At 36.2% G+C, this 24,330-nt stretch overlaps 1 protein-coding gene across 11 annotated transcripts in view; it reads right to left on the bottom strand.

The window, feature by feature from the left end:
• Window positions 1-917: 917 nt before the first annotated feature.
• The window catches only part of CFAP418 (cilia and flagella associated protein 418), a 28,274-nt gene continuing 4,861 nt past the window's right edge, over window positions 918-24,330 (bottom strand). Inside the window, exons 2-7 of one of the 11 annotated variants that reach the window (XR_003016712.2) lie at window positions 23,908-23,995; window positions 20,677-20,719; window positions 20,057-20,122; window positions 19,701-19,787; window positions 13,094-13,189; window positions 918-2,534 (exon numbers count right to left, since the gene is read on the bottom strand). Coding sequence is in view for 8 of the 11 variants with exons in the window: in XM_011731775.3 (XP_011730077.1) it covers window positions 8,230-8,383; window positions 13,094-13,189; window positions 19,682-19,787; window positions 20,057-20,122; window positions 20,677-20,719; window positions 23,908-23,995 (553 nt within the window). In the remaining 3 variants the exon portion in view is untranslated. Of the gene's footprint in view, window positions 2,535-7,581; window positions 8,384-13,093; window positions 13,190-13,943; window positions 14,065-19,681; window positions 19,788-20,056; window positions 20,123-20,676; window positions 20,742-23,907; window positions 23,996-24,330 lie in introns of those variants that run through there. The other 10 variants (XM_011731778.3, XM_011731775.3, XR_003016711.2 and 7 more) reach the window with 10 other exon arrangements.

The following is a 24,330-nucleotide window of genomic DNA, read 5'->3' as shown; positions in this document are numbered from 1 at the left end:
GGTATCTTTTGGAACCCATGTCTCTCTGACCCCAGAATCTGGGATCTTCTCCACCACGCACACCACATCTCCCAATGTGTGGATAGCACAACACTAGGTGCACCAAGGTACTTTTAGAGGAACAGTACTCATACCATCTGCAAGTAAGAAGAAAACTTAATAGGCCGGGTGTGGTGGCTCATGCCTATAATCCCAGCACTTTGGGGGGCCAAGGCAGGCAGATCATCTGAGGTCAGGAGTTCAAGACCAGCCTGGCTAACATGGTGAAACCCTGTCTGTATTAAAAATACAAAAATAAGCTGGGTGTGGTGGCGGGCACCTGTAATACCAGCTACTCAGGAGGCTGAGACAGGAGAATTGCTTGAACCTGGGAGGAAGAGGTTGCAGTGAGCCTAGATCATGCCATTGCACTCTGGCTTGGGCAACAAGAGTGAAACTCCATCTCAAAACAAACAAACAAACAAAAACAAACAAACAAGAAAACAATAATCTAATCCTCATTTCACAGATGAGGCCAAAGACACTCTGGCTTACTTAGAGTGATCCCAGGAAGTTAGTGACAAAACTCTCCCAGTTTCCCCTGTACCACTCAGAGACTTTAAAGAGCTTGAAATCGAATCTCCAAGATGAATACAATAAGCACACAAATAATTACAGTTCAAGGTATTATATGAGAAACAAAGTCTGAAAGCAGATGGGAGAGGGAGAAATTACATCTTTAGGCTGGGGTAGGGTGGGCTAGGAAGGGTAATCAGGATTGTGTACAACAGTTCTCAACCTTTTTCATCTCATAACTTTTTTACACTGAAAAATTAAAAAAAAATATTTGTGGGTACACAGTAGGTGTATATATTTACGGGGGCACATGAGATATTTTGATACAGGTATGCAATGTGAAATATGCACATCACAGAGAATGGGATATCCATCCCCTCGAGGATTTATTCTTTGGGTTACAAACAACCCAATTATACTCTAAGTTATTTAAAAATGTACAATTAATTATTCATTATGTATTGACTGTAGTCACTCTGTGGTGCTATCAAATAGTAGGTCTTATTCATTCTTCCTATTTTTTTTGTACCCATTAACCATCTTACCTACCCTGCCAGGTCCCCACTACCCTTCCCACCCTCTGGTAACCATCCTTCTACTCTCTATGTCCATGAGTTCCTTGTTTTGATTTTTAGATCCTACAGATAAGTGAGAACATGTGATATTTGTGTCTGACTTATTTCACTTAACATAATCATCTCCAGCTTCATCCATGTTGTTGCAAATGACTGGGTCTCATTCATTTTTATGGCTGAATAGTATTCTGGTGTGTATATGTACCACATTTTCTTTATCCATTCATCTGCTGACAAACACTTAGGTTGCTTCTATTGTAATCAGAGCTGCAACAAACATAGGAATGCAGATACCTCTTCAATATATTGACTTCCTTTCTTTTGTGTATATACTCAGCAGTGGGATTGCTGGATCACATGGTAGCTCAATTTTTAGTTTTAGTTTTCTGTTCTCCATGGTGGTTGTACTAATTTACATTCCTACCAACAGTGTACAAGGGTTCCCTTTTCTCCAGATCCTTGCCAGCATTTGTTATTGCCTGTCTTTTGGATACAAGCCATTTTTAACTGGTATGAAATGGTATTTCACTGTAGTTTTGATTTGCATTTCTCTGATGATCAATGATGTTGAGCACTTTTTCATATGCCTACTGGTCATTTGTATGTCTTCTTTTAAGAAATGTCCATTCAAATCTTTTGCCCAGTTTTGACTGGATTATTAGTTTTTTCCTATGGAGTTGTTTGGGCTCCTTATATATTCTGGTTATTAATCCTTTGTAAGATGGAAAGTTTGCAAATATTTTCTCCCATCCTGTGGGTTGTCTCTTCATTTTGTTGGTTGTCTCCTTTGCTGTGCAGAAACTTTTTAACTTGATATGATCCCATTTGTCTATGTTTGCTTTGGTTGTCTATGGTTGTGGGGTATTGCTCAAGAAATACTTGCCCAGACCAATGTCCTGGAGAGTTTCCCAATGTTTTCTTTTAGTAGTTTCATAGTTTGAGGTCTTACATTTAAATCTTTAATCCATTTTGGTTTGATTTTTGTATATGGCAAGAGATGGGGTCTAGTTTCATTCTTCTGCAGAGGGATATCCAGTTTTCCCAGCATCACTTACTGTCTTTTCCTTAAGTGTATGTTTTTGGCCCTTTTACATTCTTAACCCAAAAAGCTTGGTTATATCTATTGATTTTTATTGTATTAGAAATTAAAAATATACATTAAGACCATATATACTTAAAAATAAACCCATTATATATTATCACATTTTTATGAAAATAACTGCATTTTCCAAAACAAATGCAGTGACAAACATGACATTTGTTTTCTATTTCTGCTGCTCTGTTTAATCTCCGGCTTAACAGAAGACAGCTGGATTCTCATATTTACTGCTGCATTCACTCTCTTGCGATAGGTTGTTTTGGCTGAGACCTTAGAAGAAAACTCAGCCTCATGCAGACATACAGCTGGAAAAGAGGATAATATTTTAATAGTCTTTTCAGGTAACTGTGCCTATTTATCCATACTACATCAAAACTTCACAAGGAGTAGTTTCTTAAAAGTTAGCTGCAATGTAGAAACTGAAATCATATCAAATGAACTTTCAGCATGCAGTTATGTTAAAATCTATTGGTCTATCTTGCATTTTAAATGTATACTTTTGTTATATCATGTATTGGTTCCTTTGGCAATACTGGTTTGCTGAATTATACAGATCTTCCAGATATTGTCACATTTCATTATATAGTATAAAAAACTGCTTGTTAATATCACCACTAGTCTGATCTGGAAAGAATTTAAATAATGGGGACATGCTCACAGTGGATATAAATATTTTGAAATTCTAATTTTTACTTAACATTCTGTCAGTTATTTTCTTGGAGACTCACATTATTACTTTTCTGAATGCTCATAGTTTCTGTCTGTCAGCTGTTGTTTTAGGCAAAAATGCGTTCCACGAAAAAAGCAGTTCATTCAGCTCACAACTCAGACAATTGCTCAGTGCTTTAGTTGTACTTCCCATTTAGTCACTCAGAATATTAAAAAGACATGTTTTTGAAGGCTAAGGCAATAATTTTTACTGCCTTTATCAAGGACATTCTTAAGTGAAACTGGCTTTTTTGATGGGAGATGCACAGCATCACTGCTTTGACTGGTGCTAAGTAAGGAGCCAGCAGCGCTATCTACCATTTCCACCATCTGCACAAACGTCAACACAGTGAAGAAGGAAACTGACATCTTCTGACTGACAATAGATTTGATCTCGTAGACCACCTGAAAGACCCCTAAGAGTGGAACTCACTTTGAGAACTGCTGTTGTACAAGACACTGGCTTTGAAAAATGAGTTGGATTTTGAAAGGATAAGATGAGGGAGTGTATCTGAGGAACAGCAGGTAGGCAGTTTGGTTGGAGGAGGAGGAAAGCAGAGGCAGATGAAACCGAAAAGATACCGTGAAAGGCCTGAATGCCTTCATAATGACTGACTTAGGTTTAAGCCACACAGAAAGAGGCAGGCTAGGGGGAGCATCTTTTTTTTTTTTTTTTAATAGGAAAGTTGTAGCTTCAACATATATAAAATAAAGGTCGCCATGTGTACAGTCACTAGTTATAAAAATAATGATAGCATTGCTGCTTTCCTCATAGGGAATAAATAAAACAAACATCTTTACAAATGACTTGTAAGAATCATGCTGCCCTATTACTTCAATTTAGACAGTATTCATTTTAGAAGGAAAAAGAATGAGAACAAACCATTGTGGAAGACAGTATGGTGATTCCTCAAGGATCTAGAACCAGAAATACCATTTGACCCAGCAATCCCATTATTGGGTATGTACCCAAAGGATTACAAATCATTCTACTATAAAGACACATGCACACGTATGTTTACTGCAGTACTATTAACAATAGCAAAGACTATTGTCCCCAACCCAAATGCCTATCAATGATAGACTGGATAAAGAAAATGTGGCACATATACACCATGGAATACTATGCAGCCATAAAAAAGGATGGGTTCATGTCCTTTGCGGGGGCATGGATGAAGGTGGAAACCATCTTCTCAGCAAACTAACACAGGAACAGAAAACCAAATACTGCATGTTCTCACTCATAAGTGGGAGTTGAACAATGAGAACACATGGACACGGGGAGGAGAACATTACACACCGGAGGCCGGTTGGGGGGTTGGGGGGTAAGGGAGGGATAGCATTAGGAGAAATACCTAATGTAGATGATGGGTTGATAGGTGCAGCAAACCACCATGGCACATATATAATTATGTAACAAACCTGCACGTTCCACACATGTATTCCAGAACTTAAAGTATAATAATAATAACAAAAGAATGAGAACATTTATTAAGCAGCTATTCTGAACCAAACACTATGCTAGTAACTTTTCATGTGTTATATGATTTAATCCTTACAACAAACTTACAAAGGCGGTATTACAATTCATATAGATAAGGTGAATGAAGCATAAAAAAAGTCATATAACTTTCTAAGGGACATGACTCTGAACTCTGATTTTGTTACACTTCATTTTGTCATCCCTTATCTCAAGGCATTTGGGGAAAGTCAAATTTAATTATCATGTACTTGTATATATACATAACTAATGAAATCTTTTTTCTTTTTTAGTTTTTCTAGTGTAATCTTAAAATAGGGGACAAAATGATGTCACAAACCCAATGAAATACAATAAGATGCAAAATCTCTAAAGAGATTGCCTATTTTAAATTTTTTCTTTGCTGCAGGAACTATTTTCTACAAGAGATATTGCTGATTACTGGGAGCAGTAGGTTGGCTGATAAGAGATTTTGTTAAAACAACAGTTGAGAAATATCAGCATTTGAAGTTTATGGCTAAGCTTCATCATAATGCTTTTGGATACAAAGACCTTTTTCTTTCATATTCTTAAATATCAGTAAGAAAAAGAGAGAAAGCAATTCAGACTCAGAGTCTGATGACACATTCTCTGGCCCAAGAAAAAGTACTAAGTTTACTGACATCAACAAACAGGTTCTAGGTATATACTGCCAAGTCAACATGGTCTCTTCTTCCTAAACTTGGACCTGTTCCTGTGAATACCCATGTTATTTTACACATGCATGTACACACACATTCTCTTTATGCATGCATGTATACACACACACATACATCAGAGTTATGGCATACTTCTCCTCCCCAATGTAAACAAATTATCTGTTTAACTGGATGCTTGGAAACTTTTCTGTTGACACTAAAACAATTTTTTTTGACTGGGCATAGTGGTTCACACCTGTAATCCCAGCACTTTGGGAGGCTGAGGTGGGAGGATCACTTTAGCTCAGGAGTTCAAGGCTGCAGTGAGCTATGATTGCACCACTGCACTCTAGTCTGGGCAACAGAGAGACTCTGTCTCAAAAAAAAAAAATCATCAAAATGATTTCAAATTAATACCCATCCAAATGAATATTTTACTATAAAATAAAAGAAGTAAATAATACAGAGTAATTATTTATTACTCATTTCTAGGCAGGATGAGGGTCTGAGAGTAAAATACAGTTCAAATACAGAAGTTACCTGGCTTAACAATAGTTACTTGCTAAAGACAGAAAATTATTATAAATATTAAAAAACAAATAGGCAAAACATCTTGAAAGTTTTATAGGCTTTGCATTTTAAAATTATAGATGATTAGAAACTATACTTTTATTCTACTAAAATAGTTTCATTTTCAGCTTAAATTACAACAGTTAATAATTTATCTGATTGTATATAAACATAATATTCTTTCTACATTTTAGTTTTAAATAGTACAATATTAAAAAGCTTATAAATTGCCAATAAAAATGGGAACTCACACATACATTTCTGACATTGGGCAATTATTATAATTATTATGTTATGGAATGCCAAACATAGGCAATGTATGTACGTTTTAGGATAGTTATAATGAAATAATAAAAGGAAAAAAAAACAGGACCACTTTGTCCCTTCAACGTAGAGGCAATATAGGTCACTTTGGGAGGCCGAGGTGGGCGGATCACGAGGTCAGGAGATGGAGACCATCCTGGCCAACATGGTGAAACCCTGTCTCTATTAAAAATACAAAAATTAGCTGGGCTTGGTGGCGTGCGCCTGTAATCCCAGCTACTCGGGAGGCTGAGGCAGGAGAATCACTTGAACCTGGGAGGCAGAGGTTGCAGTGAGCCGAGATCGCACCACTGCACTCCAAACTGGCAACAGAGTGAAACTCTGTCTCAAAAAAAATTTCTTTTTTCAAATTAGTGATTTAGTAAATTTGCTTACTGGAATAAAAAAGGATTGCACCATTATGAATAGTGTGTCAAATTCTATGAAGTTTTGAATGCGTGCATCTTGTTGCTCTGCTATTTTTTTCCAGCAGTTGACTTCAATCAACATCCCCCTAGGTTTCTGACTCAATTACATGTAGATAAAACTTTTGGGATATAATACATTTTTATTAAAAGATAAAATCTGTCATAATATCCTTTTTTTTTTTTTTTTTTTTTGAGACAGAGTCTCACTCTGTTGTCCAGGCTGGAGCGCAGTGGTGCAACCTTGGCTCACCACAACGTCCGCCTTCCAGGTTCAAGAAATTTTCCTGCCTCAGCCTCCTGAGTAGTTGGGATTACAGGCATGCACCACTACGCCCAGCTAATTTTTGTATTTTTAGTAGAGATGGTGTTTTATCATGTTAGCCAGGCTGGTCTTGAACTCCTGACCTCAGCTGATCTGCCCTCCTCAGCCTCCCAAAGTGCTGGGATTACAGGCGTTAGCCACCATGCTTAGTCTGTCATGGTATCCTTAATACAAAAGTATTAGGATTGGCCATTATAAGATCTATTCTGTTGCAATGCTAGACTTACTACAGTAAATTTTACAAGTATGTAAATATGTCATGGCTAGGAAAAGGATTCTAATGATCAGATCTTCCTCCCTTCAGTAGGATGGCTGGAATAAATTTAGCATAAGACTAAGAAGATTATAACTTTGTTTCAATTACTCCCTTTCAGTGTGCTCTGTATCACACATTTAAACTATATAGTACATATGTAGCAGAGGGTTTGTGGCAGATTAGAAAGCTCCCAAAATCTCTCAATGGGGTTGGGAACTAGAAATTTTGAGGGATCTGATTTCCTGAATGTGCTGCTATTGTAGGGCTCCTCAGATCTCAGTGATGTCAGGAAGAAGCCCAATAGGTTACCTGCTGGTTCAGTTATGCTTTGTCTTTTCACTTACTCACCTAATAAACGATATGTTAACCTGATCCTACCAGAAAAGTCCACAGGCTGCCTGAAAAATTATATTACTTGTTGTTTACTTCACTTGATGGAGTTTTAGGCATTAAAGGATAGAAAGTACTTGGTAAATCCAACAAAATAACCTGTATGTATTAGGATTTTTATGATTTTGGATGCATCAAACTCTTTTTATATATTATTGGTTATTCAAAAGAGAAAATAACTTTTAATAGTTAAATGAACAAAAGAGGGAAAAGTAAGCTAAAACTAGTAACATATATTTAATATTGTGCATAACATTGCTTTGAGTTCATGAGGTAAGATCAGCCATGAGGCAGTGTTTTTGCAAAATACCTGTAACTACTCCTGAGTACCCTTCCGTTAGCCACTGATTACCTGGTTTCTGCCATGTCTAAATTATGATCTTTGGTAACAAGAGATCTGACTGGAGTGTTGTAGACACTCCTAAATGACCTCTTTGCCCTGGCTGGCTTTATCCACTTTAACTGCTACAAGTGGGGGAATGTTTTGCTAAACGTATTAGCAATCAACATTGCAGCTGCTAATGAAAAACTAGATATTTGTATGGAACTCCATAATCAAACCTCTATTAAACAGAAGACAGATTAATAAAGAATGTAGATGCCTACATTAGTAAAGAATGTAGATGTCACATTAGTAAAGAATGTAGAAAGTGAAACATCCATATATCAGGAATAATTCCAGAGTGTTATAATACATTATCTTCCTTAGTCCATTTGGTCTTCAAAAATGTATGTAGTTGTATCAATAAAATTCACTGCCTTTTCCCACAGGGAATGGTATTGTTAGGGACTATTGTCTAAATATGATGATGATTCACGGAGACCGCTCTCATGGATGCATCTGTCCGAATGTGCAGTCTGCATTCTTAATGTTTACCACAAACCCAGCGAAGCTGATGATCTGTCTGAAGGTCAGTCACTTCTTCAATAGTTCTCCAGCTACACTGGCAGGCATATGCCCGTGTTCCTTTCTTCTTTACCAACTTAGCTTTTAATTTGTGGAATTCTGGCATGTTGTTCCTATCAGTAAAACAGGAAAGTTTTAGCACAGTGCCTTTGTTCACTACTTAATGATTAAAAAAAAAAATTTTTTTTTAAAAAGGTCATTGCTTTCTTTTCTTTTCTTTTTTTTTTTTAGGAGTCTCACTGTTACTCAGGCTGGAGTGCAGTGACACGATCATGGCTCACTGCAGCCTTGACCTCCCAGGCTTCTACCTCAGTCTTCCAAGTAGCTGGGACCACAGGCATGTGCCACTATGCCCGGCTTAAAAATTTTTTTTTTGTAGAGACGAGGTCTCAGTATGTTGTCCATGTTGATCTCAAACTCCTGGGCTCAAGTGATCCACCCACCTCAGCCTCCCGAAGCGCTGAGATTGCAGGCGTGAATCATGGTGCCCAGCCTATTTTCTTATTTTCCCAGTATCCGAACACTAAACAACCAAGATCCCCTCACACTAACATTAGATGATATGCTTCGGTGTTCTCTTTCTGATGGTATTTCTTTGATAATCTGTACTTTTTATGGCAATTCTCTAGGCCAGTTTATTGACTGTTGTGGAATACAGTAACCTAAAGGGCTGAAGAATTACGAACATCCTATCAGAGATTAAATAATATGAAAATAGGATGGAAAGGATGGTGGTTCATCTCCTACCTCAGATACTCACCTATGCTGTATTTTAAAAGCCTACAATATGGCAAGTTGAGAGAACATCAGAGGCATAAAGATCATAGGTTTCTGATGAATTAACTATAGAAAATTTTCATTAGTTTCAATGATCTATTTACTCATACTATCAGCAACAAAAAGTCTATCCTGAAATAAATATTAATAATGTTGAAATAATTAAATCAACAAGTAGGGCCATCATAAAAATGATAACCACTGGATTTGATACTACTATAAAAAAAGACTACAGAAGTTTAATTAATAAAAAAATCAATTATGATTTCATGATAATCCATGTAATGAGTTCATATAAACATTCCATGGCAAAGAAAAATGGAAAAAAATTTAAAAAATTATGAAAAAATACAAAGTGAAAGGATGAAATACAGTATGAATACTGGAAAAAGAGATACAGTACCTAACCACTACTTGCGGATATCACTACAACAGAAGGCAGGCTACAAAGTGCCCTCTGCTGGTCAATGGGCACCACATTCAATATTACACTGTACAAAATTCAGGCACAATTTAGAAGGTTAGAACCTCACAAAACCTGAGAGATTTTCCAAGCCAACTGTCTGACTTCAGGAAACAGACTAAATGACTTAGCTAAGGGAAGAAATGAATAATCTAAATTTTAACAGAAAGAAAAAAACCCTGCCAAAACTAGGTTGTTGAGGAAAAATGTCCTTTATTTGATCTGCAAAATATTTTGAAAACTTAACATTTGATACTTGACTGAATCCTTAGAGATTTTAGGATTAGAAATCATGAATAGGCAGGGATCTAATTATGACATTTAAAATGCTTTTTAAAATGCACATATCTTAAAAGCTTAGGGAAAAATCATTCCATTCCTTAAAGAAAACACATGATTTAATAGAAAAATAAAAGCATTTTCTTCAGCTGTTGTGGCAAGGTGGTAAGTATAGCTTACACTTCTTTTAGAATGTTGTAAAACTTGTCCGGCTGTGGGGGGTCATGCCTGTAATCCCTGCACTTTGGGGGGCCAAGGTGGGTGGACCACTTGAGCTCAGGAGTTCGAGACCAGCATGGGCAACATGGTGAGACCTCATCTCTACAAAATTAGCTGGATGTGGTAGCGCACACCTGTATTCCTAGCTACTCAAGAGGCTGAGGCCGGAGGATCCTTTGAATCCAGGAAGTGGAGGTTGCAGTGAGCTGAAATTGCAGCACACACTCTAGCCTGGGCAACGCGGCTTGCGAGACTGGCTCAAAAAAAAAAAAAGGCCGGGTGCAGTGGCTCGCACCTGTAATCCCAGCACTTTGGGAGGCTGAGGCGGGCGGATCACAAGGTCAGGAGATCGAGACCATCCTGGCTAACACAGTGAAACCTCGTCTCTACTAAAAATACAAAAAATTAGCCAGGCGTAGTGGCGGGCACCTGTAGTCCCAGCTACTCGGGAGGCTGAGGCAGGAGAATGGCGTGAACCCGGGAGGTGGAGCTTGCAGCGAGCTGTGAGCTGAGTTTGCGCCACTGTACTCCAGCCTGGGCAACAGAGCGAGACTCCATCTCAAAAAAAAAAAAAAAAGCTCTAAAATTTCTCAAAGTTAGGATACATTTACTTCTCTCATCTGTAAAATAGGACAATAAAACAACTGAACAGCATTCCACTGTGTAATATGTAAATTGTCTTTGGTCATTGTCCACTTCTGGTTTCCTCAGTGATTATTCCACATCCTCCTCCACTCTCTTATTTTCAGCAGATCACATCTTCATTCTCAAAACCAGGTCGCTAGGTATGAAAGCCTTCAATTTCCTGGCAAGCTCTCCCTGAACACATCAGTACCTTGCTGGCTTCCTCTCAGTCATAGAGGTCTTCCTTTTCCTATCCAAGGCTCACCTCCCATCAGTGCTCTTGGCCTTATTGTCTCTATTAACTTGCTGCTCACATGCTTGTCCCCGCCCATGTCTCCCTTCCCCTGGGTTCCTCTCATCTTATGAGCCCAATATCTAAGAGTGTCATAGACCAGGTGCTGAATAATGTCTACTGGTAAACACCAATATACTGTACAAAATAAATATCATATCAATGATTTATATCTTGATGGTGGAGACAGCCTTATTCTTTAGCTGTTCCATTTTCTTATCTCCCAGAGATATTCCTAAGTGTCTTGAAAACTGAGACAGTATTTTCTACTGATTTAAATAATGACTACTTGTTTATTTTTAATAGTATAATAAATCCTCTAGCTGTCACTGTTTTTTCTAAAAATACATATATTTTAAAACCAGGCTGCCACAGATCTAGGGTAAACCAACTGGTATTCTTGATGACTCTGAGATGCTGCAAGTTCCTCAAGTACCAACTAAGTTATCCATAGTTTACTTTATGCCTGTGTTCACCACTGTCTTGATGTTACATGCATTTTATTATCCTATGATAGTTTTATAAAAATTCATGCTTCATCTTGGAGACATATGGAGATTATTAGCCACTTAATAGATTAACTAGTAGATAGTAAATAGCAGAGGGTTTAGAAAAGTCAGAAAAGGAAAAGTCAACCTGTAATTAAAAGCCAGCTTTTCCACTTATAGGGTAAAAAGTGGGCTAAGCCTAAAAGTATGGGTTCCTGACCTCAGATTTTGGGAATACATTAGGCTTTATTTGGATTGGAAACTGTAAAATTTTTAAAGTTATAATTTTTCCATGTATTTTTATATTTGAATTGTGTGTATATGTATGAGGAGGATTCAAAGTTTTCATAAGATTTTCAAAGTGGTTCTTGATGTGAGAAAGTTTAACAACTATTAAATTAGGGTATACTCATAGATTTACCCAAGAATGGCTGCCAAAAGAGGTGTAGGGGAAAGTCTCTTACCCTTTTCTTTATGCTATTGAAAAGTGCTGCAATAATACACTGTATTAATTTTTAGCTTTAAATTTTTAATTGAAAATGTCAATGTAAAGTTCAAATATATTTTTATAACTTGTAACACCTTAAATATATTAGGTATTCTGTAAGTGTATAAGAATGTGCAAATTATATAAATATGAGCAAGACATTATCTCAGCCACAAGGAGAAAAGTAGTCATACACCAACCTAAAAGCTTCAGTTTTATATTACAGTATATAATACGTTCAAAGCACCATGAATACACAGGAAGGGAAGAGTTTTCTTCCAGTTGAGAGAGTGGTGAAAGAATCATGCAAGACATGTGATGAACTTTACTCTGAAGGACAGGTAGGGTTTAGGTAGATAAAATGGTGGGAAGGCATCCTAGGAGGTAAAGAGGTTGTACCAAGTCAGAGGCAATGGGAGCCTTGAGTACTCTCATGTAAATAAAATCTTTCAAAGGTGAAATATACATTGTGGGAAGACAAAGCTGCATGATGGATGGATGGGAGCTGGATTATGGAGGGTCGTGAACGCCATGCTAAGGAATTTGGACATTATTCTGTAGGTGGAAGGGTGTTGAGCAGTAGGACGGTATACTCTGAGCTATGCTTTAATTCTGAACAAGGGAAGGATGGTCTGAAAGAAGAGACTGTAGGCAGAAAAACCAGTGAGGAGGTTACTTCTGTATTCTTGTCCAGAAGTAACATGTCCTTATCTAGGCTGACAGCAGGCAGATGGAGAGAAGGAGATGGATGACAGAAACACAGTCATGCATTGCTTATGCTTTGTTAGGCAATTCCATCATTGTGGGAATATCACAGATTGAGCTTATACAAACCTAGACGGTACAGCCTACCACACACCTAGGCTATATGGTATAGGCTACAAACCTCTACAGCATGTTACTGTTTATACCAGCATCACTGCAAACATGTGCAATGCATTGCAGTACAATATTACAATGGCAATGATGTCACTAGGTGATAGGAATTTTTCAACTCCATTATAATCTTATGGAACCACCATGTATATATGTATGCAGTCCATTGCTGACTGAAGCATCATAATGTAGCACATGACTATATTGAAGAGGTGAAGCCCACATGATCTGGCCGAATCCACCCGGACAGAATATATCAAAATAAGAAATATAAAGTACTTGGTACTTTTTTCAGAGTGAAGTTCTTTAGTAACATACCTGAAAAACAGATAATCACATGATTTGTCCCACATATAGTCATCATAGCTGACTACCAAGAAATCACAGGCTATACAACGCAGATGGTCACATGCTCTGTTCAGAAAAAAAAAATTGTATATTAAAGATTATTGGTATCTTTAAATGTGAAGACACGGTGATTTATTTATGGGATATACCACATATTACAGACTACTGAATAAACAACAGAAAAGTACAGATTAATCTGATTATAAATCTTTATACTAAAGCATTATTTGCAGTCTAAACCTTAAGGTTAAATTTTTGCACAAACCTATTTTACTACGATCTTGTACACTGAACATACACATATATTATATAGATACAAAAGAAAATAGATTTGTAGATCTTCTAATTCCATGGTTTTCAAATTAGGTCTGAGGGAGATCTTCACATAAGCTAACTTCTTTAAATGCTTCCCTTCCTACTGAAATTTTCAGGAATATCTCTACCAAAGAATATGTCACATGACATTGAAATGAATCTGTTTCTCAGATAAGCTGATTAAGCGCTGGGAAAAGATTGTATTTGTTTGCTGCCTCACAACTTGGCATAATGCATTCATTCACTCACTTAAAAAATATTTATTGAGAGTCTGGTATGTGCTAGTGAGATTCTGTATTCATAGAGCTTTGATTGTAGTGAGAGAAGAAATAAACAATGCTCATGATAACTAGGTTATATACTAACCTGGAGGGATATCTGAACCAAGGTGCACACTAACATGTATAGCATGATCCTATTTTTGTAAAAACGACCCCCCCAATAAATTCCTATATAGGTGGCTAGAAGTTTATAAGAACATGGAGCAAAATGTAAAGTTACATACTACACAGTAACACTGGTTGCATCAGGAGTGGTTGAATAAAGGAAAGGAAGGGAGATTATTATCTTTTTCTTTATACATGTTTCAATTTTGTTTTTATTCTTCCAGTAAGCACATAATACTTCTGTAATGAAAAAATAAAACAAACTCATCATTAGATTTTTTTCATTTATTTCCCTTCAAAGTTCAGATACGCTAATTTCAAAACTGCAAATACCTTTGGCCTGAAAGTTTCTTTGAGAATAAATGCTTTGTATTTCTAAAAATATTATTAACTATAATAATAATGAAACATTTAAAACCTATACAAGTTTCATAGGCAAGTCCATATTTTCTTTCAAACTGTTAGCAATTTATGAAGTTGCATTTCTACATTTGGAAATTCAACAACTACATTTGTACACATTTGAACTCAGACTTTGAATGTACAAGTCAGGAAATGCAAAATGATAGTTCCCAAAGTTACTATGACCTGCTTTCTTATGCATACATAGTTTATTACATGATTGCACAGAGTGTTAACTTTAATGCCTTAATACACATGTGCAATTTGGCTGAATTATTGCTGTTGTGGGAACTATAATTTAGAATTTCCTGACATTTTGTATGTGTAAAATCTCAACCATAATGTTAAATACAGCTTTTTAATTTAATTTAAAATTTAGTAGTTTATTCAAATCTATTCACACCACCACATTTTCCTACAAACACTGTCCTTTGAGAAACATAAAACTAACTTGCAGCTAAGAAATCATTCCACTGCTACGATTTACTCTATTAGATCATAATTAGTACCAGTCTATGGAATAATCCAGTCTTGCAAGTAGTTTAAAAAATAATTGAGAGTAAAATTCGATTGGTTTGAAAATGCCTTCATTTTATCTGTAGTACTTATTACTGCCACCATGCTTCCTACTACTATTCTCTCCCCTTTCCATCAACAAATGAAAGACAAATCTTTTTCTAAAATCTAAAGTCATTCAGCATTACCTCAAACCAGAGCTGTATCTAGAAATCAAACAAACACCACAAATAGGCAGGATAGATTCAATTTCCTTTATGCCCTGGCCATGTAAATCAGTACTTCTTTTCAGGGCTGAAATGTATTTCTCTTTCATAACTATGTAAATAAAAGCATATCTAATATAAAGTCATGACTCCAGTGAAAGACAAACTGTCAGGTCTTTCCCTCTAAAATGTAGAGGAAATCACACATGTCACCAAGAGCTTTGTTCTTTTGTCCAGCTAATAAGTAGAATTCACTATTTTAAATATGTTTATGACAAGAATGCCCCAAATCTAACCCAATATAATCTTCTGCCCAGACACTGTGGTTCTCTGTTAAATCCTATCAGATCTACACAATGGGACTAGAGAAACTTGATGTTTGGACAGTTTGAAGATAACAGCAGTTCCAACAGCAACATCAGCTAAGATTCTTCCCATACATTACATGGCTTTCTGCTATGTGGTATAATAGAAACCATAATGGATTAGGTATCAAGTAACCAACTTGAATCATTGCTTTGTAATACTTGATATGACCTTGAGCAAGGCACATTATTTGGGAGTCATTCTTAACAACTTTCTCTCTTACCTTCCTTAGTCAATCACTGAATTCTGTCAATTCTATATTCTAAATACTTCAAATTTGAGCTTTTCCCTAAGTCACTGCTACCACACAGGTCACAGCTCCCATCTTCTCTTTCCTGTGTTGCCCCTCCAACTCCCAAGCCATTTTCTGCACAGCAGCTGACATGACTTTTTTAAGAAACACAAATCTGGCCCATTGCACACAGGACATACTTTTCCCAAAATCCTCTAAAGGATTACAGGACCCTAAGTCAAATGTCCCTCCACTCTCTCTCCAGTCCCCTCAGCGGCCATTCTTTCCCTACCCATTATGCTCCAGCACGGCCAGATGCTCTCTGTTCCTCCCACCAGAGGAACACCCCCAGCCCCTCCCCTTCTCAGGGACCTTCTAAACATGTGTGTGCTCTGGCTCCAATAGTCACCTCTCTTTGCCTAACTCCTACTTATTTTTCATATTGTGGTTTATCTTCTCAGAGAATTATTCCTTGATCCTTCATATTAGTTAGAGTGCCCATTATTTATGCTTATAGTATGCCACACTTTCCCTTTATGTCACATAACAAATGGAAATTAAATACTTATTTGTGGGATATCTATTTAAAGCCTATCTCCTTATCTAGACGGAAAGCTTATGGAGGACAGGAAGTGTCCATTTATTTGTTCACCATAATTTGTTCATTTAATCCTTAGGACCTACCAGGTGATTAATATATGTTTGACGAATTTAACACAAGTACCTCCATCTCTCCATTTATAAAATGGAGGTAAAAATTCTTGATCGGCATCTTGGGTTTTTCTCCTGTAGAGTAGGTAAGTCAATATGCATATATAAAAAGTGCTCTGGACAGTATAAAGTACTTCACACATAAAATGTTGCATATGCAGACGAACATGTGTTTATCTTTCTATGGGTGCAAATTGTGTGTCATGAAAGGGGCAACTAATAAAAAGTCTGCGAATACAAATATTTACCTGCACATATATATGCAACTGGTATCTCTTCTTACAGCTGTGCAGGAGGCAGAAATGGGGTATAATTGATTTTGGCATCCCACTTGGACTAACAGTATGTGATAGGAGCCTTGAGCTATGAAAACAAGCTGTTCTTTGGTTTACTGAAATTCCATCTAGCATAGATTTTGTCTGTGCTAGAACTAAATCAAAGTACACACAAAATATTTCATACATAAGAAAATCTTAATGAAATGTTTACTTTTTAGAAGTAAACCAGAATGTATTTTTTAAAAGATCATTCATGAAAACAGAAGGCACCTATAAGTATATGTATTTCCTGAGATTAAATGGAAAACTAGTAGTAGAATAAATATTCTAGTCCCTGAGATATAACAAGAAAGCAGGACTAATGGATGAGAAAGACACCTTAATTAGAACCCAGTGTGCCTGCAGTACCTAGCTGTCTTTTCCACCATAAGCATAGTTTTCATGTATTATTTCATTTAATCCTCAGAGTATCTCCATGAAATATGTTTAGTTTTTAAGAGTGAGGAAATAGGTTTTAGAAGATAACATCCCTTCTTAAGGCTTCAGAGCTTGTAAGTGGCAGAGTGAGGCTTTGAACTCAGGCATTCTGTCATCAGAGCCCTTCCGTTTCATGCCACAGGAGTAATCATGTGCTGCTTTGTTCCTCACTGGCCAATGTTTTGCCTTTCATTGATAACCTAACACAGAGTTTATGATATGGGCATTCAATGGATTTAAAAAATGGAAAAAATTCAAATGGAAAAATCAATCTGCAGTATGTGAATTAAACAGATAAGGCAGCAGGAGACATGCATTAGAAGGGAGTGTTGTTTCAGACAGGGAATAAATGTAAATATACTCAGACGCAGAAAAACGCAAGTGGAAAGTACAGAATGACAAGCGTCCCAGTGGAAGTGGAATATCTGACCCAGGCTTTAATTGGAGCTGAAGGAACTGAAGAGAGAAGAGGAACAACAAGGATAACAATTTGGTAAAGCAAATAGTAAGTTTAGAGTTAGTGTGAGACAAATGGCAACTCTCACTTCCCTTCTGAATAGAGGAGAGGCACTCAAAATAATATTTTAGGGATATTATCTTGAATGCTATATGTGGGTGATACTAGAAAAGATGGAAGTGGATGCTAACTGGGAAACTGCTGCTGTGGTTCATGGGTGACTTGATAGATCCCTGGAATAGAGGAGGCATGGCTCTGAAAATGACGGAGACAAGTCCCAACTGAGTTGAGACAGGTAATTGAGGATTGATAGCAACAACACTAAATTCACCTCTACAGGCAGTTTGTAGCTCTAATTTTTTTGTACAGAGAGTCCTCGATACATGATGATTCAATTACTATTAATTATTCTTTATAGCTCTAACAGCAGGTAACATTCCAGTGGATTTATATTAGCCTTTGGCTGCCTGGTGTTCCCATATAAGGCTTCTCCAGACTCCTAATTTCACCTTTGTCCTATAGCCCTACCTTCTGGGCATTGTCCTTGGATGTAGGCTGGCACCACCACAACCCTCCAACAATGTTTTTTTAACTCCCACTTCTATTATTCAATACAGTTAATTTGCCACAGTGATGTTTTGGTCAATGATGGACCATATATACAACAGTGGTCCTACAGAATTATAACAGAGCTGAAAAATTCCTATTCCTAGTTACATCATAGCTGTCCTATATAGCACAATGCTTACTCATGTGTTTGCGGTGATACTGATGTAAACAAACCTACTGAGCTGCCAGTTGTATAAAAGTAGTGCATACAATTATGTATAGTACATAACACTTGATAATGATAATAAACTATGTTACTAGTTCATGATTTTACTATACTATACTTTGTATCATTATTTGAGAATGTACTCTTTCTACTTATTAAAAAAAGTTAACTGTAAAACAGCCTCAGGCAGGTCCTTCAGGAGGTATTTCAGAAGAAGGCACTGTTTTTATGAGATGACAGCCCCATGCATGTTGTAGCCCCCTCAACGAAGACCTTCTAGCGGGGCAAGATGTGGAGGTGCAGGACAGTGACATGGATGATCCAGACCCTGCACAGGCCTAGGCTAATGTGTGTGTTGTGTCTTCATTTTTAACAAAAAGTTTAAAAAGTAAAAAACAATGAAACAATTGAAAAAAGCTTATGAATAAGGATACAAAGAAAGAAAATATTTTAGTATAGCTGTACAGTGTTTGTGTTTTAAATTACTATTAAAAAAGAATCAAAAGTTAAAAGTTTATAAAAGTTTCAGTAAGCTTAGGTTAGTATTATTAAAGACTTTTTAAAGTAAACTTAGTGTAGCCTAAGTTACAGTAAAGTCTACACTAGCATAATGTCCTAGGCTTTCACAGTCACTCACCACTCACTCACTCACTCACCCAGAGCAACTTCCAGTCCTGTAAGCTCGGTTCATGCTAAGTGCCCTATACAGCTGTACCATTTGAAAAATCTTTTAGGATGTATTTTTGCGGAACCTTTTTAATATTTAGATACACAAATATGTACCATTGCATTACCACTGCCTACAGTATTCAGTGTAGTTACATGCTACACAGGTTTGTAGCCTAGTAGTGTGTAGTAGGCTAGAACACCACCTAGCCTAGGTGTGTAGTAGGCTATACCATCTAGGTTTGTGTAAGTATACTCTATGATGTTTGTACATGAGGAAGTCACCTAATGACATATTTCTCAGAATGTATCCTTGCTGGTGACGCTTGACTATATAACAGTTATCCCTCCAGAAATGTGGTCAACATGCAATCATATAACTTAGGCCGTTCTTTCTTAAAAAATTAACAGAAAGTAAGTGTTTTAGAAATAACTAGATAAAAATATTTTAATAAAGTAAGCTAGGTAAGTAGGCCTCTGCCAAAAATAGAACCAAAAGCAGCAGGAGAGTAGCATTTGCTTAAAGCTAAACTGTTTGCCCATATTATGAAAGTGCCAATGGAATGTGCTAGGACTATGGGGCTAACATGGGGTTGGGGTAGGTGGCATCATGACTATAAGACTGCCCAGAAAGAGGTATTGAGTGAGAAAACAGAGGTAGGAAGGGCAGGGAAGAGACAAAGAATGTAGGTTTCTGCATATTACATTTTGAAATATGTCAACATGTGAAATCAAGCAACTATGCTTGAGAATGTTTTGGGTAATGCAGACCTGTAGCTTTGCATGCTACCTGGCCAAGGCCGTGTGGGTAAGGCATCATGTATCTGCATGGCCACTTTGCTTCCACTGCCTGGAAAGAAGTTCACTCTCCTGTGTCCTGTGGAAACAAAGCTGGGACTGGAGTGATCCAGGCATTTCAAGTGGGGCTTAGAAAAGAGCATAAAATGAATAACACGTACCTAATATCACAGCTTTCAATAGCTATCTCCCAAGAATAAAAAACAAAGAATTCTTAGATTAGCTAATAAAAATACCTCTCCTTATAAAACAGATTGATGTGAAGATGTTAAGAACTACATTTTAACAATGGGGCATCCATTTGGAAAAAACCTAGTAAGAAAGTATAATACATTTCTGACAACCTACCTCCATGAAATATTTGTTCCAATCCCACATGGAATAGAGCTTCCACCAAGGTACACCGGACTGCAACTAGATGTGTTCAACAGATGCAAAAATATGAAGTTATAGCAAAAAATAGAAGTTAATTGGCCATGTTAAAAAATTTTTGGTTTTATTGACTTTACGTTCTTGTAATCAAATTGTCTATTTTCCCTAGCAAGCCAACCATTTCAAAGAAGAGCTATTTATTGTAGGATCACTGCTTTATTGGATATAACCTGTACATTCAGGAACACTCAAGGAGTTAAAATGAGTAAAAGAAAAACGTGTTTGCCAAATAATGTAAGGGACAAAGTAAATACTGAAGAATATAACAGAACATTAATTTTGAGAAACTGTTCACACTTTTTTTAAATGGCAGAAAATTATTTACAATAGCAATAATCCCCCATTTAATTTCCTTTACATGAAGGGGGTCATAGACCATAAGAACACTGAAGATATTGCTATTGGTCTTTCTCCTGAAGGCCAACCAATGCTTTGTTGTTCAATGTCACTGCTGTTTAAATGGTAAAATCTACTAGACTATGCTCATAGTGTTTGCTCAATAGTGTGTATAAGTCACCAAAGCAATCTCAACTTACCTTTTACCAAGGCCTTGAATGGAAGCTCTGACAGATGTGTTACCTGAAGATTTAGATTTTAATTTCTGTTAAAAAAGCAAAACAATAAAAGGCCACGAGTAACTTAGAAAACTGTAACATGAAAACTAATATTCCTTATAACAAGAATATTTTCTAAATGACTTAAATACACATTTTGATGGCATCATTTTTAAGTTTCTGAAATAAAAACAATGATCAAAACCTTTTAAAGGCAAAAGGGAAGCAGAACTCCCTAAGGAATGTGCAAATTACTCTACTAACTTTTAGGCTAGGAAATTGATATATTGCCATTATTAGCATGCTAAGATTTAGAGTCACTTTATAACTCTTCAGTTAATATTACAGTTCAATGATTTAATATGAAGGACCTGCTATTTAAAACTTCATTCTAGAAAAATTCAATTGAGGAGGAAAAAAACCTCAGACTCATTTTTAAAGGCTGTGAATGTGCGTCATATGAACTAAAATTAAACTAACCAAGCTCCTGTGTAACTTCAGGAATATTAATTTTGATCAAATGGAATGGTATCAACCAATAAATGTTCTACAATAAAAATGTAGAGCTACCTAGTCACAACCATACAGTAGTTCCTATATGGTTACATAATATCATCATCATTAGCAAGCATTTATTAAGTGTTAACTGGTATATGGTACCAAACAACATAAACCAACCACACACTAGGACCACCGCCAAGGAGTGGAAGTGAGACGGAGAAAAGGCAATTTAAACTATGCAGAGTCGTGCCTTCATTTTACATAGTGGATGAGGAAATTTAATAGAGGCGAAAATACTGTTTTACTATGTCGCTCAACTCTTATTTGATGTTAAGCAGAAATGGAAAAAATTTTGGTACATGTCTGAAAAATAACAATATGCACGAATCTTTCTGTTTGGGGAGCATGTTTCATGAGCCATCCAGACTCATGCTTATGACTCTAAGCTGGCACACTCTGAGGTTTGTTGTTGGTTCCTGGGCTTTCTTGTGTGGGTCTGGGAACAGTTCAGAAATGCGACAGAATGGGAGAGCTGGGGGTGCGGTAGGGCAGTAGTATTTTTAGGGCATAATATAGCCTCTAATGACAACACTGGCATAGACCATCTGTTTATCAATGTTTCTTTTCTTAAATGTTTTTTTTTCCCAATGAATGTTTTACTTAGACCTGCTGTCTCCTTTGAAGGCTGGAAAACTGGACATAATACATAACTAAGAAAGGAAAAGATCATGCTTAAAAATTTATTTCTTCATGACTGTAAGAGCTACTTTTATTTCAAATTAGTATATCTTAAAGCCAAGCCAGAGAAGTACTTATCTTCTTCTGAAACACCTTAACTGAAAAGATAGCGCCTCATAAACAGATATGCACCCTATAGTACTTAATAAATAATGAATTGTTCAGACGATTAATGAAGAGCAACAAAATGATGTAATTTTTTTCTACCATTAATTAGTACTACAAATTGACATTACTATTCAGTGCTTACACACTTACTTGGTACTTAGGAAGTATTCTGTTTGCAGGGTACAGGTGACCCTTGAACAACATGGGTTTCAACTGCACAAGTCCACTTATATGTGGAATTTTCCCAACCAAACAAGGATCAAAAATACAGTATCTGTGGCATGCAAAACCCCATATACAGAGGGCTAACTTTTCATATAGGTGGGTTCTGTAAGGCTGACTGTGGAACTTGAGTATGTATGGATTTTGGTATATGTGGGGGGTTCCTGGAACCAATCCCTTGAGTATACCAAGGAATGACTATATTTAATATTGCTATTGTGTTTACATATTATTCAACTTGGCATCAGTGTATTAATTTACTTCAGGTGAATTGAAAAGTTTAATTTTGAAAAATTCAGATCTTAAAATCTATACTGGTCATTTGATTTTTAGTCTGGGTGACAAAAATATAAGTGGTCTCTATCCATATCCTTACCACAACCATTACCTAGATGTTTTCAGGCCACTGTTTTGCTTTTATCTTCCCTATCCTTTAAAAAACAAAACCCTGGTACTATAGTTATTTCTTAATTTTTTTTGTGATCTTTGTAAATCAGACTTCTATTTTTGTATCTTTCTTTTAAATCTGACAGATATGCTTGACACACACCATACTGATAAAAATTAAAATACATAAATTCTGATATACTGCCCAGTATGAAAAACGTTAAGTGATAAAGTCACTTTGGAAAACAATTTGGCAATGGGTAGAGTTGAAGATAAGCACACCTTATGACCTAGGAATTCCTCTTCTAGCTTTATACATCCTAGAGAAACTTCTGTATATGGGTAAAAGAAGCCATGTAAAGATATCTAATGAAGGAGTAATCACTGGTTTTCCCTGTGTACATGTTAAAATTTGTATGCCTTTTCTCCAATTAAAAAAAAAATCTGATGAAGCATTATTTGTAATAGCAAACAACTGAGCACAATGTAAATGTCCATCATCAGGGAAGTGGATAAACTGTGGCAGTTATATAATGGACTGCTGTACACAGTTACAATTGTTTATGGTTATATACATATGTAATAAAAGTATAAATGAATGGATGGAAAGGATAAATGGTTATCTTTGGGAAGGAAGGCAACAGAGTAGGATTTAGAGAGGTCTTAAACTATATCTTTAATTTGCACTTCTTTTTTTAAAAAAAGGTCCAGTGAAGCAAATATGGCAAAACATTAATATATGTTTAATATGGGTGGCTGTCATGGTATGTTCAGTGTATAGGTTGCTGTTATATTATTTTGTGAACTTTTTATGCAGCTAAAATAGACACATAAACATTTAAAAAATTGAAATATTAAAAATTTAGTCATTGCTTCATGGGATAAGAGCAACGGCATTGCATGTGAGGTGCTAAGCACATTCCTATAATGAAAGCTGTTTGTTTTTGGCCTTTTAGAAAAGTGTTCTTAGAAACTACAAATAAATACAAGTGACCAGCTTGATGTGTGAGTTGACTTCTATGCTAACAGCTTTTCTAATGTGTTATTCTTACTGAGAAATGCACAGGGAAACACATACTGAGAGTTTCTAATATTTTACTGCTTCTACAGCTCTTTAAGTGTAATAATTTCTTTAAGTAATTGTATTTCTCGGAATTCAAAAGATAATGGGTAGCTACTTGCGTCTTCTTTAAGACTATTCTAAACATGTCTTGAAATAATGACAGAATTACTACATATTTATAACACTTGACTTACAGAGGGCTTTTTGTCCAAGTTGGGCTCTTCAAATATTTCATTAATAAGACTGTCAAGATCATCTTCTTTTTCAAATGTTTCTGTTGATCTGAAAAGAAAATATATGCAGAGAAAACCTGCCTGAGGTTTATGAGCAGATAAAGTTAGTATCGGAAGAGTTTTGCTTAAAGTCCATTATTAGAGTTGATGGTAGAAAGATAAAAGTGATTTTAATTTTTTTCACTGTGGATATAGTCTAAGTTCGTTGAGACAAAGATATATTTTATCAGGTACAAATTCACATATGTTCTATACTATTACATACTTGATATTACATACTTGAGACATTTAAAACTATATACATTATATTCGAGAGGAAGCTGGGTATGTACTTATCTAAATTACATAAAGCGTGTATTTAATGCAAAATATGTACAATGATAA

The sequence above is a fragment of the Macaca nemestrina genome, chromosome 8, assembly GCF_043159975.1.
Source record: "Macaca nemestrina isolate mMacNem1 chromosome 8, mMacNem.hap1, whole genome shotgun sequence".
NCBI classification, from domain to species: domain Eukaryota; kingdom Metazoa; phylum Chordata; class Mammalia; order Primates; family Cercopithecidae; genus Macaca; species Macaca nemestrina.
Note: the sequence above shows the minus strand (reverse complement) of the source record. Positions and strands in the feature narration are given on the sequence as shown.